Raw genomic sequence first — 15261 nt, forward strand, 5'->3', positions numbered from 1 at the left:
CCTAAAGTTTAGTAAACAGCTAGTAGTGATTTCTTTAACAAAATCAAGAATTTCTGATCAATCTTCATAAAAGATACATTAAAGATAAAATGTGGCTTTATTTCATTCAAACAGGAATTATATATAGTATGATCACTCTCACCTCATAAGTATAAGAGCAAATGCAATGATAGTGGTCTGATCCTTATTACACTACATCAAGATATTTATGAGACAAGGTTGGTAGATTCTGAGGTATGGAACTCCATCAGGAATCTTCTCTAGAGTAATAGCCTTGTAATCTAACAGTTTTCAGCCTTGCACAATCTCAACTTGATACTACTCAAATGCCTATAGATAGAATAATTAAAGATGAGATCATGGCCTTTTGTAACAAGAACATTATGACCAAACTGGTCCTAAATATGATGTGGTTTCACTGCATCAAATCAATTGTTGGTTTGTATTAGTATGTTGTATGCTTCAAAGATGTCTTATCCAAAGTTCCAAAGACTTTGGAGTGTTCCAGATATCTTGGAGTGTTCCAGTAATGTGCATGATAGCAGATAACAGTAACTTTGATGCGGTATCAGGTTGAAATCTTCTTATCTTTGGCCTTGACTAAAGATTGTCTTTTTCTGCAACCTCTTCATTGCATCTTTGATTTCCTGGTTCCTCAGACTAAATATCAAAGGATTCAACATGGGAATCACCACAGTGTAGAAGACAGATGCAAATCTGTCGAAACTGGAGGAGCCACCAGAGCTGGAACTCAAGTAGACAAAGATACCAGAACTATAGAATAGGGAAACAGCTGTCAGGTGAGAAACACAGGTGTTGAATGCCTTGGACCTGCCTTTAGCTGAAGTGATCTTCAGTATGGATGAGACGATATAGCCATAGGATATCATGATGGCTGAGGCATTTGCAAGCCCAAACAACATTTTTAATATAGCAAGCAAAACCTGTGCAAAGAAAGTGTCTGTGCAGGATTGATTTAACAGCTGGGGCATGTCACAGAAGAAATGTCTATTGACTTTAGATCTACAGAAGTGGACCTGCAGCAAAACACATATCTGAGATAAAAAAAAAAAAAATAACTTATGAGCCCTGCTGTGTAGCTTCCCATCACCATGCGAGCACAGAGGGGTGGTGACTTGATTGAAGAATAGAGCAGTGGGTTACAAATGGCAGCATACCTGTCATAGGCCATGGCTGTCATGAGGCAAGATTCGCTCAGTCCCATCGTGGAAAAGATGAAGTATTGAACTATGCAGCCCACAAAGCTGATCATTTGCTTTCCCTGGAAGAAATTGAACAGCATCTTTGGGATTGTAGAGTTGATATAGCATATGTCTAGAAAAGATGGATTTCTGAGGAAGAAACACATGGGTGTGTGCAGCTGGGAATCCATCCTTATTAAAGCAAGAATGGACAGGTTCCAGGTCAGTGCTGTAATGTAAAGTGTGAGGAATATAACAAAGAGCAGTGCTATGATTTGAGGGAACTGAGTAATCTCATCAGAGGATGAACTCAGTAATCTCAATAATATTTCTTCCCCCAGTCAATACCTCAGGTCCCCTGTTCCTTAAATAAGAAAGGAAATAGAAATATGCATTGCTGACTCAAGTGAATTTATAACATTATTTTCATGAGAGACATTTTAAATAAATAGCAACTTTGTAAAACAATGCCTAAGGAGCTCCTCCCATCCTCCCCTTCTCATGTTTCTCATCCCATTTCCCCTTTGTCCCTTGCCACCTCACCCGCAAGTTCCCAGTTTTTGCCCTGCAATCTTGTCTACTTCCCCTCTCCAGGCAGACGACTATATGATTTTCTTTGGGTTCACTTTCTTATTTAGCTTCTCTAGGATCACAAATTATATGCTCAATGTCCTTTATTTATGGCTAGAAACCGATTATGAGTGAGTACATCCCATGTTCCTCTTTTTGGGTCTGGGATACCTCACTCAGGATAGTGTTTTCTATTTCCATCCATTTGCACACAAAATTCGAGAAGTCATTGTTTTTTACCGCTGAGTAGTACTCTAATATGTATATATTCCACACTTTCTTGGGATGGTTGGGATATAGGAAGGGAGGATACGGGAGCAGCGAAGTGTATATCCTAACTAAGAGAGCCATCCTAGGGTTGGCAAGAAACTTGACTCTAGAGGGGTTAGCAGGTGTCCAGGGAGATGTCCCCAGCTGGTACCTTGGGCAACTAAGGAGAGGGAACCTGAAATGACCCTATCCTATACTGATGAATATCTTGCATATCACCTTAGAACCTTCATCTGGCGATGGATCGAGGTAGAGACAGAGTCTCAATTTGGAGCAATGGTCTGAGCTCTTAAGGTCCAAATGAGGAGCAGAAGGAGGGAGAACATGAGCAAGGAAACCAGGACCACGAGGGATGCACCCACCCACTGTGACAGTGGAACTGATTTATTGTGAGCCCACCAAGGCCAGCTGGTCTGGGACTGAATAAGCATGGGTTGAAACTGGACTCTTTGAGCATGGCGGACAATGAAGGCTGATGAGAAGCCAAGGACAATGGCACTAGGTTTCGATCCTAATACATGAACTGGCTTTGTGGGTGCTTAGCCTGTTTAGACGCTCACCTTCCTGGACATAGATAGAAGACCTTCGTCTTCCCGCAGGGCAGAGAATTTGGACTGCTCTTCATTATCGAGAGGGAGGGGGAATGGTGTGGGGGGAGGAGAAGAGGAGTGGGGATAGGGGGAGGGGAGTGGGGGGAGGGGGCAATATTTGGGAGGAGGGGAGGGAAATGGGAAACGGGGAGCAGGTGGAAATTTTAATTAAAAAAGAATAAAAATAATAAAAAAAACAATGCCTAAGGAATGATTCCTCACACACATAAACATGAATACAGATCCTCACACACATAAACATGAATACAAATATACAAATAAGTATATACACATACCTGTGAGTAGGCACACAGAGACTAGGATCATACTGTCCTGATTTGTAATTCTGGCACATAAATAGCATATGTGTATGTGATGTTATGAAATCTGTATTTCTAGAAAACTGTCACATGAAGATTTCCAAAATAAATTTTAAGATATCATTTCCTGACATTGGTTTAGAGTTCTATTACTGTTAAAAATTACTTATCATATTCATAATAATTTCCACAAATTTGTTTAACAAAGTATCTCAAAACTGGCCTGCATCATAATGTTATGATTTGTTCTTCTGACAGATTTTGGGAACATAAAATCTTATCTACCCAGAAAGTTTAAAATTGATCTTCTTATGGAAGTGTCATATGAGGGGCTTCAGAGCAAGATGGGTAATGCCCATTCTTGATCCCAAATGGTGTCTTATTTGTGAATATACACCTCTAAAAAACAGGACAGTCAGATTAATTTTATTGATTTGGCAATTCAGTTCTGATTCCCCTTGCTCTGTGTTAAATTATCCCACTGGCTACAACAAAATACTCTTGAGCACTTACTGTAAAGAGACAACAGCAGAAGTCCATGACTAGAAAGCAGCTGAGATGCTAGAGCCAGCCAGGCTCAGCCTGCACAGGAGTGAACATTGACTGTCCACAGATTCTGATTGCTATTATCTCTGATTGTCAAAAATCATGATTAAGAGCTACACCTTGGGAGAGTGATACCAGGTCTTCAAGTTCCTTAGATGTCTTCAGCCATATACTCAGTGAAACACAATGACTCCAGGCAGCTGTAGATTCATAATCACCACCCATGCAGCTCAAACCACCCAGAGACATTGAAATCAAATGAAAAGACCTTATTCTTTGGATTTTTCTTGACTTTGAGTACACAGGGTCCAGAGACAGCCATGAACTAAAGGGCTTTGCCACAGAAAAGGCTTAAAGCAGATATTTTCTCTCTGAAATACTCTAGAAATATTTTTGTTCTGACAATTAAAATGTTAGAGGTCTCTGTTTCATAAGAAATAATACTTATTCCCTATGTTCCATGAAAAAAAAACTGTTGTCCCTCGGGAGTAAGAGCCAGCCATTCATAGCACCTATGAAAGATGTCACAGAGATGAGCATGAGATAGAGTCAGCACTTAGAGGAAGGCAACTGTACTGTTATCATCCATGGCTTGTTATCCTCATAGTAACAGACATGCACAAAAGAACAAATAGACATTTCAGAAAGAAATGGGTTGATAAGGAGTTTCAAATGACAGCTTAATAATTTTAGTTAATGTGGGATGAGCATGCTTTCATGATCTCTGAGGTCTGGTTCACCCTAGGAAAATTATTAGAGGATGCATTATATACACTCTTGGGATGGAGTGTAATACCAAAATATAAAGTATAAAGTAAAGATACAAAAATAAGTGGAAACTATGGTTAAGAGAAAAAGAATAAAAACTCACTTCAATGTAAGTTAATTCTAACAAGATATACAGATGGCGCACAACACCTTTTCTGTGGTAGCTACCTTCTAAACCGACCAGGAATGGGCACCACAGCACTGATGAGCGCAAGAAATGCTCCTCTTTCTTGTTTAAGTTTTCCTCGCATAATTACTCTCATACATGTGGGCTATGTCTCTCTCTGTTTTTATCTCTCTCTCTTTTCCTTTTCACACTCACATACATAAATAAACACACAGGCACTCAGCACACACATACAAACATACACACCGTGTGAATTGTTTCCAAAGGAACTCATTAAGACCAATTAAGAACCAAACAAAAAAGTAAGGGTGCGTGATTTTTATTTTCTTTTTCATATTCACCTGTATTTCACCAGTTTTGCATATCTGCTATCTTTTAATAACAATTTAAGATTTATATCTTTAGAGGGGGGAGAGAGAGAGAGGAGAAAAAGAAGAGAGAGGGGGAGGGGTTGGGGGGACCTGACAATCACAGGCTGCATATCCCTTTATCATGCTAACACTGTGCTGGGGCTTACGCAGAGTTACGTTAATGTTCGCAATTATTCTTCCTGCCATCACCTCCCAAACAGTGACAGAACGAAGATGATATATCAAGGACCTTTTGGGAATGTTAGTTCCTAAAAAAATTGTCTGAGTCAGGTTTCAATAATAGTATAGACAAATAGTTACTGAATATCTACTGCTATCTCATATTATTTTTGGACTCCTCTCAGTTTTTTTGTTTGTTTGGTTTGGTTGTTTTTTTTTTTTTTTTTTTTTGAGACAGGGTTTCTCTGTAGCTTTGGAACCTGTCCTGGAACTAGCTCTTGTAGACTGGTCTCTAACTCAACTCACAGAGATTCACCTGCCTCTGCCTTCCAAGTGCTGGGATTAAAGGCGTGCTCCACTGCCGCCCAGCTCAGATTGCAGATTCTTAAAGCAGCGTTTGTTTTCCTCCACCAAGTGCTATCTAGACAACAGTGTTGTCCAGGAAGGGCTAGAGGAGATTTTTCTCCTTGGTGTTAAGTGTTGTGTTCACTCACATTTGCATCCACCCACAAGAATAGGTGAATGTATTATCAATTGGTCCTACTCACTTGGCATTTGAAACTCAGAATCTTACTTTTGTTTAATTTCCATTTGGTTTTATGAACTTGGTCATTTTTCTTAGAATTGTAAGGAGGGGCACTAGTGTATTCCTAACAAATGTTTTGGCCATTAACGTGGCTGTCTAGTGGTGAGACAGTGAGAGAGCAGCACTGGGGAATCCTCTTAAACGTGCTGTTCAAAGCGAAAGTGGAAGGGAAACACCAATTATAGAACATACTACAGACTATTGCTCTCTGGCATCATGGTTGTCATGGAGATTTTTCTAATAATAACAGGCCCTGTTTGCCATGGCATCACTTCTTAACTTCCCCTGTGATCCTATTATGACACCAGATAACTTCACTGACCTTGGAGGCATTTGATCCCCAAAGGACATAGGGATCTTCTAGTGCCCAGATTTTAATTTCTAGATGGCAATCTTGAGTTCAGAGATGTTAAGGGAGTCTCCCAAGATAGCACAGCTAAATAATAACAAATCTTGACATTGATAAATATTTATGCATAAAATATAGAAAACACATTATTTTATATAGATATGCATGCACATTTTCTCAAATATCTGTTGTGAATCAATCAATACAGCACTTGTAATGGACCTGAAGCATATTCATTGTATACAGGAAGAAACAAAGGCCATAAGCTATTTACCATTTCATGACAAAAAACTGACGTTCAGGATAGAGAATGATCACAACCTTTGATGTTGATATCATAAAGTAAAATTTGCATTGAGGACTGGCAAGATGATCATTCAGTGAGGGTGCTTGTGTCAAGCTTAAGACCTGAGCTTTTGTGAACACATAGTGGGGAGAAGAAACTCACTCCCAAAGTTAGCCTTCTGTCCTGTACACCGACACACATGCATACACGGGTGTACAAACACACACACACACACATCATTGAGAAAGTAGGGACAGAAAGATTATAAAAAGTCAGTGGATGGGAAGGACCATTTTAAAGCCATGTTGTCTGAAAATGACATGTCCATTGCATTTATGTACTCATAGCAGCTCTGGATACTTGCACAGATCAAACAAGTCAAATTCTAGCATAGATGGGGAGGCTCAAACAAGCCCCCCCTAGCTAAAGAGTTTCAGTAGCTGAAGGATCATGAAACTCAATTTCCTTCAAGGAAGTGTCTCCTGAGAGATTGCCCACACTTGGCTCTACAATCATACCTGTATCACTGACTGAACGCACTGGAGAATACAAAGAGAAAATGAAAGAAGACAGACGCTGTGGGGTAAGGTCTGAGAGAGCTTAGAGGTGGAGCCAGTGGTTGGTACTGTCAGAATTTATTATAAACATTGTGAAACTCTCAAATAATGAGTAAGGAAGGGCATATGGCAAATTCAGGAAATGAAAGGGAGAAATTATATAATTATACTCTCAAAAATAAAAATATTTAGTGAATCTGTAAAGATAACGTGGAAATAAAATGGCACAGTTATGAACCATTTTGTTCAAATCTAAGCAGAATGGTAAACCACTACCCATTGTTATCTATACACCGTGGTCCTGGTTTAAACCAGAGACATAGAACCATAAATTTATGTCTGACTTGAGATTACTGGCCAGAGATGACAACTCAGTTTGACTAATGATGTGAAACCTCTCCAGGTATTCTATGCTCCCTAAATATAGTAAGAATTCTCTTGAGAGTATATAAATAAAAAAAATGCCAGTAGCAAACTAAAGAAAAAGCTTTCCAAACCAATAACTTTATTACAAATGGTATCATTTTCCATAAAAATTCATACCAAAGAATGATGAATTCTTGAACAATGTCAACAATGCTTCCACTTCTCCAGTATATTTGACTAAGAAGCAACTGCCTTCCTGGGGAGTTCCAGTCACTAGTCAGCCATGCATATCCTATATACTTGAGAAAATAAACCAATCACATGTAGTGTTATATGAAACTGAGGGAAAACAGACTGGTGACCATAATCCAAGATATGGGTCTTGTGAAGCCCTGTCTTAAGACAGAAGTTTAGTTACATTTTTGATTGTTTGTTTATGTGTTCACTTGATTGTGGCATAGGCTATTACTGTAGCCCAGGCTGTAATGAATCTATGTGGCCCTGGTTGGTCTAAAGCCTATGGAAATCCTCTTGCCATCTTTTTCTATTTGTTCTTCTCTCATATATCACATCTTTACAGCAGTTTTCCCTCCCTCCAGTCATCCCAATCACCCCCACAAACTCCCTTCTCCAGCACCTCCACTTCTTCTCTGTTTCTCATCAGAAAAGACCAGGTCTTCCAGGATTATCAACCAAACATGGCATAACAAGTTATTATTATAAGACTGAGCACATACCCTATCGTCCAGGCTGGGAAAGGCAACCCATAGGAGGAAAGGGCCCCAAAATCAAGTAAAAGAGTCAGAGACAGGCCATACTCCTACTGTTAGGAATCCCCCAAGAACGCCAACCTATACAGCCATAACATATATGCAGAGGACCTAGCTCAGCCCCATAATGGTTCTCCGACTGTCGCGTCAGTCTCTGTGAGCTCCTATGAGCCCACCTAGTTAATTTTGTGGGCAGTGTTCTTGTTATCCCTGACTTATTAATGCTGGGAACATTCATGTAAACCACTCCTCTGGGCTCTGGAAGAATATTAACATTCTATCATTTTCATCCATGAGCATGTTTATCACTGCACTATTGCAAATATTTAATTCCCAGGACTGTGAACCAAGGTATTGTATAAGGCAATTCTGCTTCATGATGGTGAAGGTCACCTGAAAAAAACAGGTAATATCCCAGGTAATATCAGCCTAAAATGTTAATTATTATACTACAACCTTTATATCACTCTCTTAAAAACATACAATGATAGGACACAAAGTGTTGAACATACAAAGACAATTAGAAAGAATGTTCCAGTGTGTAATGTGCTGTTAATCTCAGCAATATTGAGATGTCTAATCACTACAGTACAATGAATTCACACAAGTCTTTGAAGACCAAATTTGAGTAGTTGCCTGAAATATGAGTATATATTTTATACAGTGATATGATTGGCTATATTGACCAGGGCAAATTTCCTGGTGTAATATAGAAGAGTAAGAGAGTTCGGGGTTCCTTCATCTCATATCTTGCTATTAGTTCATAGAATAGTGCTATAGATCATATATTTTCATATGCCATAATTAAAACCATCAGAATACTGAAAAGTGACACTGAAGAAAGCCTGTCTTTTTTACCATTTTTTTTTATGATTCAAAGTCCCACTATTGTGTTTGACATAAAGTTTATTAAGTGGCTACTAGTGATCAAAATCAAGCTGTTTCTGACTAGTCCACCTAAAAGGCACAATAAAGCCAATGGGTAGCTTTCTTTCTTTCAAATGGGAAGTTTTGCTATGATCACTCTCACCTGATCAGTTTACAGAAAAATCAATGGTCATGAACTGGTCCTAATTATCAAGATATTCATGAGACGAGGTTGGTGGACTCTGGGGTCAACAACATTAGAAATCTTCTCTTGAAGATTTCTTGTAATTTAACAGTTTCATCCCTGCATAAGTTTCTCAACTTGATATGTCTCAAGCTTATATAGATAGAATGACTAATGATGAGACAGTGATGTTGTAACAAAGAAATTATGACCACACTGGTCCTAAAAATGTTGCATTTCCATGACATCAAATCAATTGTTGGTTTATATTGGCATGTTGTCTATTTCAAAGACATCTTTATCCAAAGTGCCATGGACTTTGTAGTGTTCCAGTGCACAAAATTGCAAATAACAGAAACTTGGACACGGCATTGTGTTGAAATCTTATCTGTGACCTTGGCTAAAGATTGTCTTTTTCTGCAACCTCTTCATGGCATCTTTGATTTCTTTGTTCCTCAGACTATATATCAAAGGATTCAGCATTGGAATCACCACAGTGTAGAAGACAGATGTAAATCTGTCAAAACTGGAGGAGCCACCAGAGCTGGAACGCAAATAGACGACAATTCCAGAACTATAGAATAGGGAAACAGCTGCCAGATGAGAAGCACAGGTATTGAATGCCTTAGACCTGCCCTTAGCTGAAGTGATTTTCATGATGGACAAGACGATGAAGCCATAGGATAGCATAATGGCTAAGGCATTTGCAAGTCCAAACAACAGTGTTAATAAAGCAAGCAGGACCTGTGCAAAGTAAGTGTCTGTGCAAGATAGATTTAACAACTGTGATATGTCACAGAAGAAATGTCTGATGACATTAGGTCCACAGAAGTGCAGCTGCAGCAAGACACATACCTGAGCTAAAGAACCTATAAGCCCTGCTGTGTAGCTTCCCATCACCATGCGAGCACACAGGGTGGGTGACATGATTGAAGAATAGAGCAGTGGGTTACAAATGGCAGCATACCTGTCATAGGCCATGGCTGTCATGAGGCAACATTCACACAGTGCCATAGTGGAAAAGATGAAGTATTGAACTATGCAGTCCACAAAACTGATTGTTTGATTTTTCTGGAAGAAGTTGGAAAGCATCTTGGGGACTGTAGAGGTGATGTAACAGAGGTCTATAAAGGACAGATTACTGAGGAAGAAATACATGGGTGTGTGGAGGTGGGAATCCAACCTTATTAAAACAAGAAGGGACAGGTTCCAGGTAAGCGTTGTAATGTAAAATGTGAGGAATATAACAAAGAGCAGTGTTGTGATTCGGGGGAAATCTGAGAATCCCAGGAGGATAAACTGGGTGATCTTGGTAATATTTCTTCCCCCAATCATTACTTCTGTGCTCCTGTTCCTAAAATAAGAAAAGAAATAGACAATGCATCGCAGACTCAAGTGACATTACAGCATTATCTTAATAAGAGACATTTTAAACTTGAATAATGTCTTAAAACAAGGCCTAAGAAATTATGTGATCTCACACACACATGAACATGATGTACACATATACACAAATAAGTATATACAAAAACCTGTGTATATACACACGTGCAAGTACTCACACACACAAACACACAGACTTGGATCATATTGTCCTGATTTCTAATTCTGACACATTTTTGTAACACAATAACTATGTTCCTAGTGAAGTTATGAAATCAGTCTTCCTATTAAGTGTCATGTGAAGAACTCCAAAATAAATGTTAAGATATCATTTCCTGACATTATTTTAAAGTTCTAGTAGAACTTTAAGAATTATTTGCCTTATTTATAATAATTTCAAAAAATAAGTTTAATATAACATTTCCAAAGTGATCTGTATCATACTGTCATGATTTGTAATTCTGACAGATTTGTTGGCACAAATTATGTTCCCAGTAAGTTTAAAAATTGGTCTTTTTATGGAAGTGTCATATGTGGGACTTCATAAGGAGGTGGGTAGTGCCCACTCTTGATCCCAAAGAAAGTCTCAATTTGTATGTTCCTCTAGAATACATGACAGTCGGGAGAATTTTATTGCTTTTGCAATTCAGTTCTCCGTATTAAACTATCCCAATAGCTTGAACACAATGACCTTGAACATTTACTGTAAAGAGAGTACATAAGTCCTTAGCTAGAAGGTAACTTCAAAACAAAATATAAAGTAAAAACATGGCAAGTGGAAACCCTGATTAAAAGAAAAAGAATAGGGCTGGAGAGGTGGCTCAGAGGTTCGGAGCACTGACTGCTCTTCCAGAGGTCCTGAGTTCAATTCCCAGCAACCACATGGTGGCTCACAGCCATCTGTAGTGAGATCGGTGCCCTCTTCTGGCCAGCAAGCATACAGACAGACAGAACACTGTGTATATAATAAATAAATAAATCTTTTAAAAAAAGAAAAAGAATAAAAACTCAATTGAAATATATGTTAATACTCACCAAATATATATGAGCAGTGCATAACACCTTTTCTGTGAAAGATAACTTCTAAACCGACAAGGAATGAACACCGCTGATGGGTGGGAGGAATGTGCTCCTTATTTTGTATACATTTGCCTTGTATAGTTACTCTCATGGATGTAATCTATGTCTCTCTGTCTTTGTGTGTCTCTCGCTTTTTCTATTTCACACTCTCATTCATAGATAAACACACAGGCACACTTACGCACACACACACACATACATGTACACATACAAACATATACAGTGTGAATCAGGTTCAAAGATACATATTTAAAACCAATTAGAAGTCAAACAAAAAAGTAAGGGTGCTGTTATTTTTATTTTCTTACTTATCTGTATTTCCCCAATTTTGCATATCTGCTATATTTTTATAACAATTTAAGATTTATAAAAAATACAATTTAAGATTTATATTTTAATAACAGAGGAAAAAAGATTTAAAATGCAGGCAATGGCAGAACAAAAATGATATATAAAGGGCCTTTTTGACAAAGTTAGATAGAGGTCATGATTTTCACTTCCTGGCGGCATATCCCTTCATCATGCTAACACTGTGCTGCCTCAGTCGTCTCATATATAAATGAAGATGATGAAACGGACCATCCTCTAGCACTGCTCAAGGGACTGAATGACATAAGGGGCTTACGTGCAGAGCTCCGTTAATGTTAGCAATTATTCTTCCTGCCATCACCTCCCTCTAAAATGCAGGCAATGGCAGAACAAAGATGATATATCAAGGGCCTTTTTGACAAAGTTAGTCCCTACAAAACTTGTCTGATCCAGGTTTCAATAACAGTATTGAGAAACAGTTATTAGAATGTCTACTTCTGCCTAATATTTTCAAATGCCCACTCACTCATATTGCAGATTCTCATTGCTGCATTTGTTTTCCTCCACCACAAGCTATCTAGAAGACAGTGTTGTTGATGAAGGACTGGAGGAGACTTTCTCTTTAGTGTTGCATTCACTCATATTTGCATCCACTCACAAGTACAGGTGAATGTAATATCAACTGGTCCTACTCGATTTGGTATTTAAAACTCAAAATTTTACTTTTGCTTAATTTCCACTGTAGTTTTATGAGCTTGGTCATCTTTCTGTTTATTCTTAAAATAAGCAATGTTGTTTCTCAGTTCATTCAAGGTGAGTTAAATTTAATTAAAAAAATTGAAATTATAAACCCTCATGGGTAAAATTGGTAAACACCAATTTAATTGGCCAATTCTATAAAATGATTTAAATGTTGTCACTCTCTCATTGCATTCTGGTGCTTATAAGCAGGCACACTTAGGTATATTCTATGTAAGCCACTATTCCCAGTAAAGACTGAAAAATTATGGGCCATTATTTTTTCTCTTAATATTTTTTCTAGACTAATTTATTTAAATGTTGTAACAGAGGAAAAACAAACATACTCAATCTTTTTTATTAGTGTTCTGTATGTGCTCTGCTTCTCCCAAGACATTTTAAAGTAGAAAAGTTATTAAAGATTCAACTGGATAAGTACAGCTTATCACTTCTAATCCAATAAGAACACGGCCAGAATAATGAAATGTGCTGGGAATAACAAGTTAAGTACATGTTGATGAGTGAGAAAAATGTGAGTAAAAGCAACTTAAGTGGACAGTTAGATCAACTACCTGTTTCTGGAGTAGACATGTCTGATAACTGCTCTGCTAAAACTAGTGTCTCTAGGACCACCAAAGGTGACCCTGAGAACTATTTGAAGATGGTGAAATTTCTTGTGGAATCATGCATGAGTATTCTGCCATATCATAAGATTTGGTTTGTCTCTTACAACTAGAAATCATGAGCCAAAGCTGTGCATCTGTATAGAATATAATTCTAATCATATAACCCTGGTAAACAAAAATGCAACGAAAAGAGTTCCAGGGAAGGCAGAAAGTTGAGATATGTGGACAAGCATGCTTTGCCCTTAGGAAATCTGAAACTCAGTCAATTGTTATGTTTTTCTCCAAATCTCAATTTGTGACTTTTAAAATCAGTTAGATCTTACAGACAATCTCATTTAGCCCTGACTGCCCTCATTATCTCCACTGTTCTAAGTAGAAAACGGAAAGTAGTAGAATTGAAGGTACCTACTCAAGCGTTCAACAACCACCTCTCCACCCCAGATACATGTCCAATATTTTAAACATAGGATATATTCTTTTCTCACATCAGCATATAATTTGGGTAAAGGGAAACTGAGGGAAAATATACAGGATGTAGAAGTTAGGAGAATGATTAGGAAAAGAATGGGAAAGTCTAATCCCCATAAATATTATTAGCAGTGAATCTTCTTGCAAAAATGACAGACATTAAGATAGCTAATTCCACCTGCAATTCTTACCTTCTGCCCTTCACCCAGACTAGAAGAAGACAGAATCCTTGCCAAATGTTGATACTGTGAATATTTCAAATAATTTTCCAGGAGAGGCACTAGTATGTTCTTATCAAATGTTTTTGGCCATTGACCTGGCTGTCTAGTGGTGAGATAGTGAGAGAGCAGCACTGGGGAATCCTCTTAAATGTGCTGTTGAGAGCCAAGGTGGAAGGGAAAGGCCAATTATAGAACATGCTACAGACACTTGCTCTCCAGCATCATGGTTGCCTTGGAGATTTTTCTAATAATTACCAGCATCGCTTCTTAACTTCCCCTGTGATCTATTATGACACCAGTTTGTAACTACTGACCTTGGAGGCATTTGATCTCCAAAGGACACAGGAATCTTCCAGTCCCAAGATCTTAATTTCTAGAAGACAGTCTTGAGTTCGGAGATGTTCAGGGTGTCTCCCAAGATAGCACAGCTAAATGATAACATAACTTGATATTGATAAATATATATGCATACAATATAGAAAGCACTTTATTTTGTACAGGTATGCACACATGGTTTTTCTCAAATATCTGCTGTGAATCAATACAGTAGCTCTAACAGACATGCGGCCAACACATATTGAAGAAGTCAAGGCATAAGTCATCTTCCAGCTCATGACAAGAAACTGAAATTCGGGACAGAGAATGTCCTATCCAAATCACAACCTTGGGGGTTGGTATCATAAAGTGAAAATTTCCCATTGAAGACTGGCAAGATGCTTATTCACTGAGGGTGCTTGTATCAAGCTTATGACCTTAGTTTTATAGCACATATGATGGGAAGAGGTAACTGACTCCAAAAGTTAGCCCTCTGTCATACACACACACACACACGGTGGGGGATGGGGAGGGAGAGGGAGAGAAATACAAATTTAAAAATTTTGGCCATTGAATTCTGGCTTTGTCTCTAACTGGTTTGTGTTCTTGTATACATTTATCCAAACCACAGTATTTCTATACATTAAATGGCAATAACCATAATATCTATGCCATAAAGAAGCTCTGAAGAGAATTAAGTTAGATAAAGATTATAAAATCTTTAAATTTCATAGTACACATCAGCCCTTCTATTTATTAATCTAACATTTGCCGTAAGTCTAGTCTTCAAAAATAAACACTTCAAGAAAATCCTTTCATTAATTAAGATATAAGAGCCATAGGCAATGAATGATTACAGAAAATAGTGTCTTCAGCAATTACACACAGGAACTCATGGGCAGCTGTGACCCTATGCACAAAACCTCTACAAGATTAAGTCAAACCAAATCCCATCATGCACAGGGGGGTAGTGATGAGGAGCTATTGACAGCTGATTCTCCCTAGAAAGGGATGGTTATTTGATTCTCAAGGATGTGACCCTCATGCACTGGCAACACAAAGTGCACTCAGTGGATTTCAAAGGGAATAAATAAAATGTGGTAGGAATTGTGGTGGAAGGGATAATGGAAAAATTAGAGGGGAAGGAATAAAGAGTGAACCTGATAAAAATGCTTTATATAACATGAAATTCTCAAACAATAATAAAATAAAGCATAGACTTAAGCTTCAGAG

General features: G+C 38.1%; 1 protein-coding gene and 1 pseudogene across 1 annotated transcript; both read right to left on the reverse strand.

Moving 5' to 3' along the window:
* Positions 1-584: 584 nt before the first annotated feature.
* On the reverse strand, positions 585-4517 carry LOC130879842 (olfactory receptor 5AN1-like; annotated as a pseudogene).
* A 4755-nt stretch (positions 4518-9272) lies between these two features.
* LOC130879843 (olfactory receptor 5AN1-like) lies at positions 9273-10223 on the reverse strand. Its single transcript, XM_057778682.1, has one exon. It carries the CDS (start codon positions 10221-10223, stop codon positions 9273-9275), a length of 951 nt encoding a protein of 316 aa, XP_057634665.1.
* Positions 10224-15261: the final 5038 nt, after the last annotated feature.

The sequence above is a fragment of the Chionomys nivalis genome, chromosome 8, assembly GCF_950005125.1.
Source record: "Chionomys nivalis chromosome 8, mChiNiv1.1, whole genome shotgun sequence".
NCBI lineage: Eukaryota > Metazoa > Chordata > Mammalia > Rodentia > Cricetidae > Chionomys > Chionomys nivalis.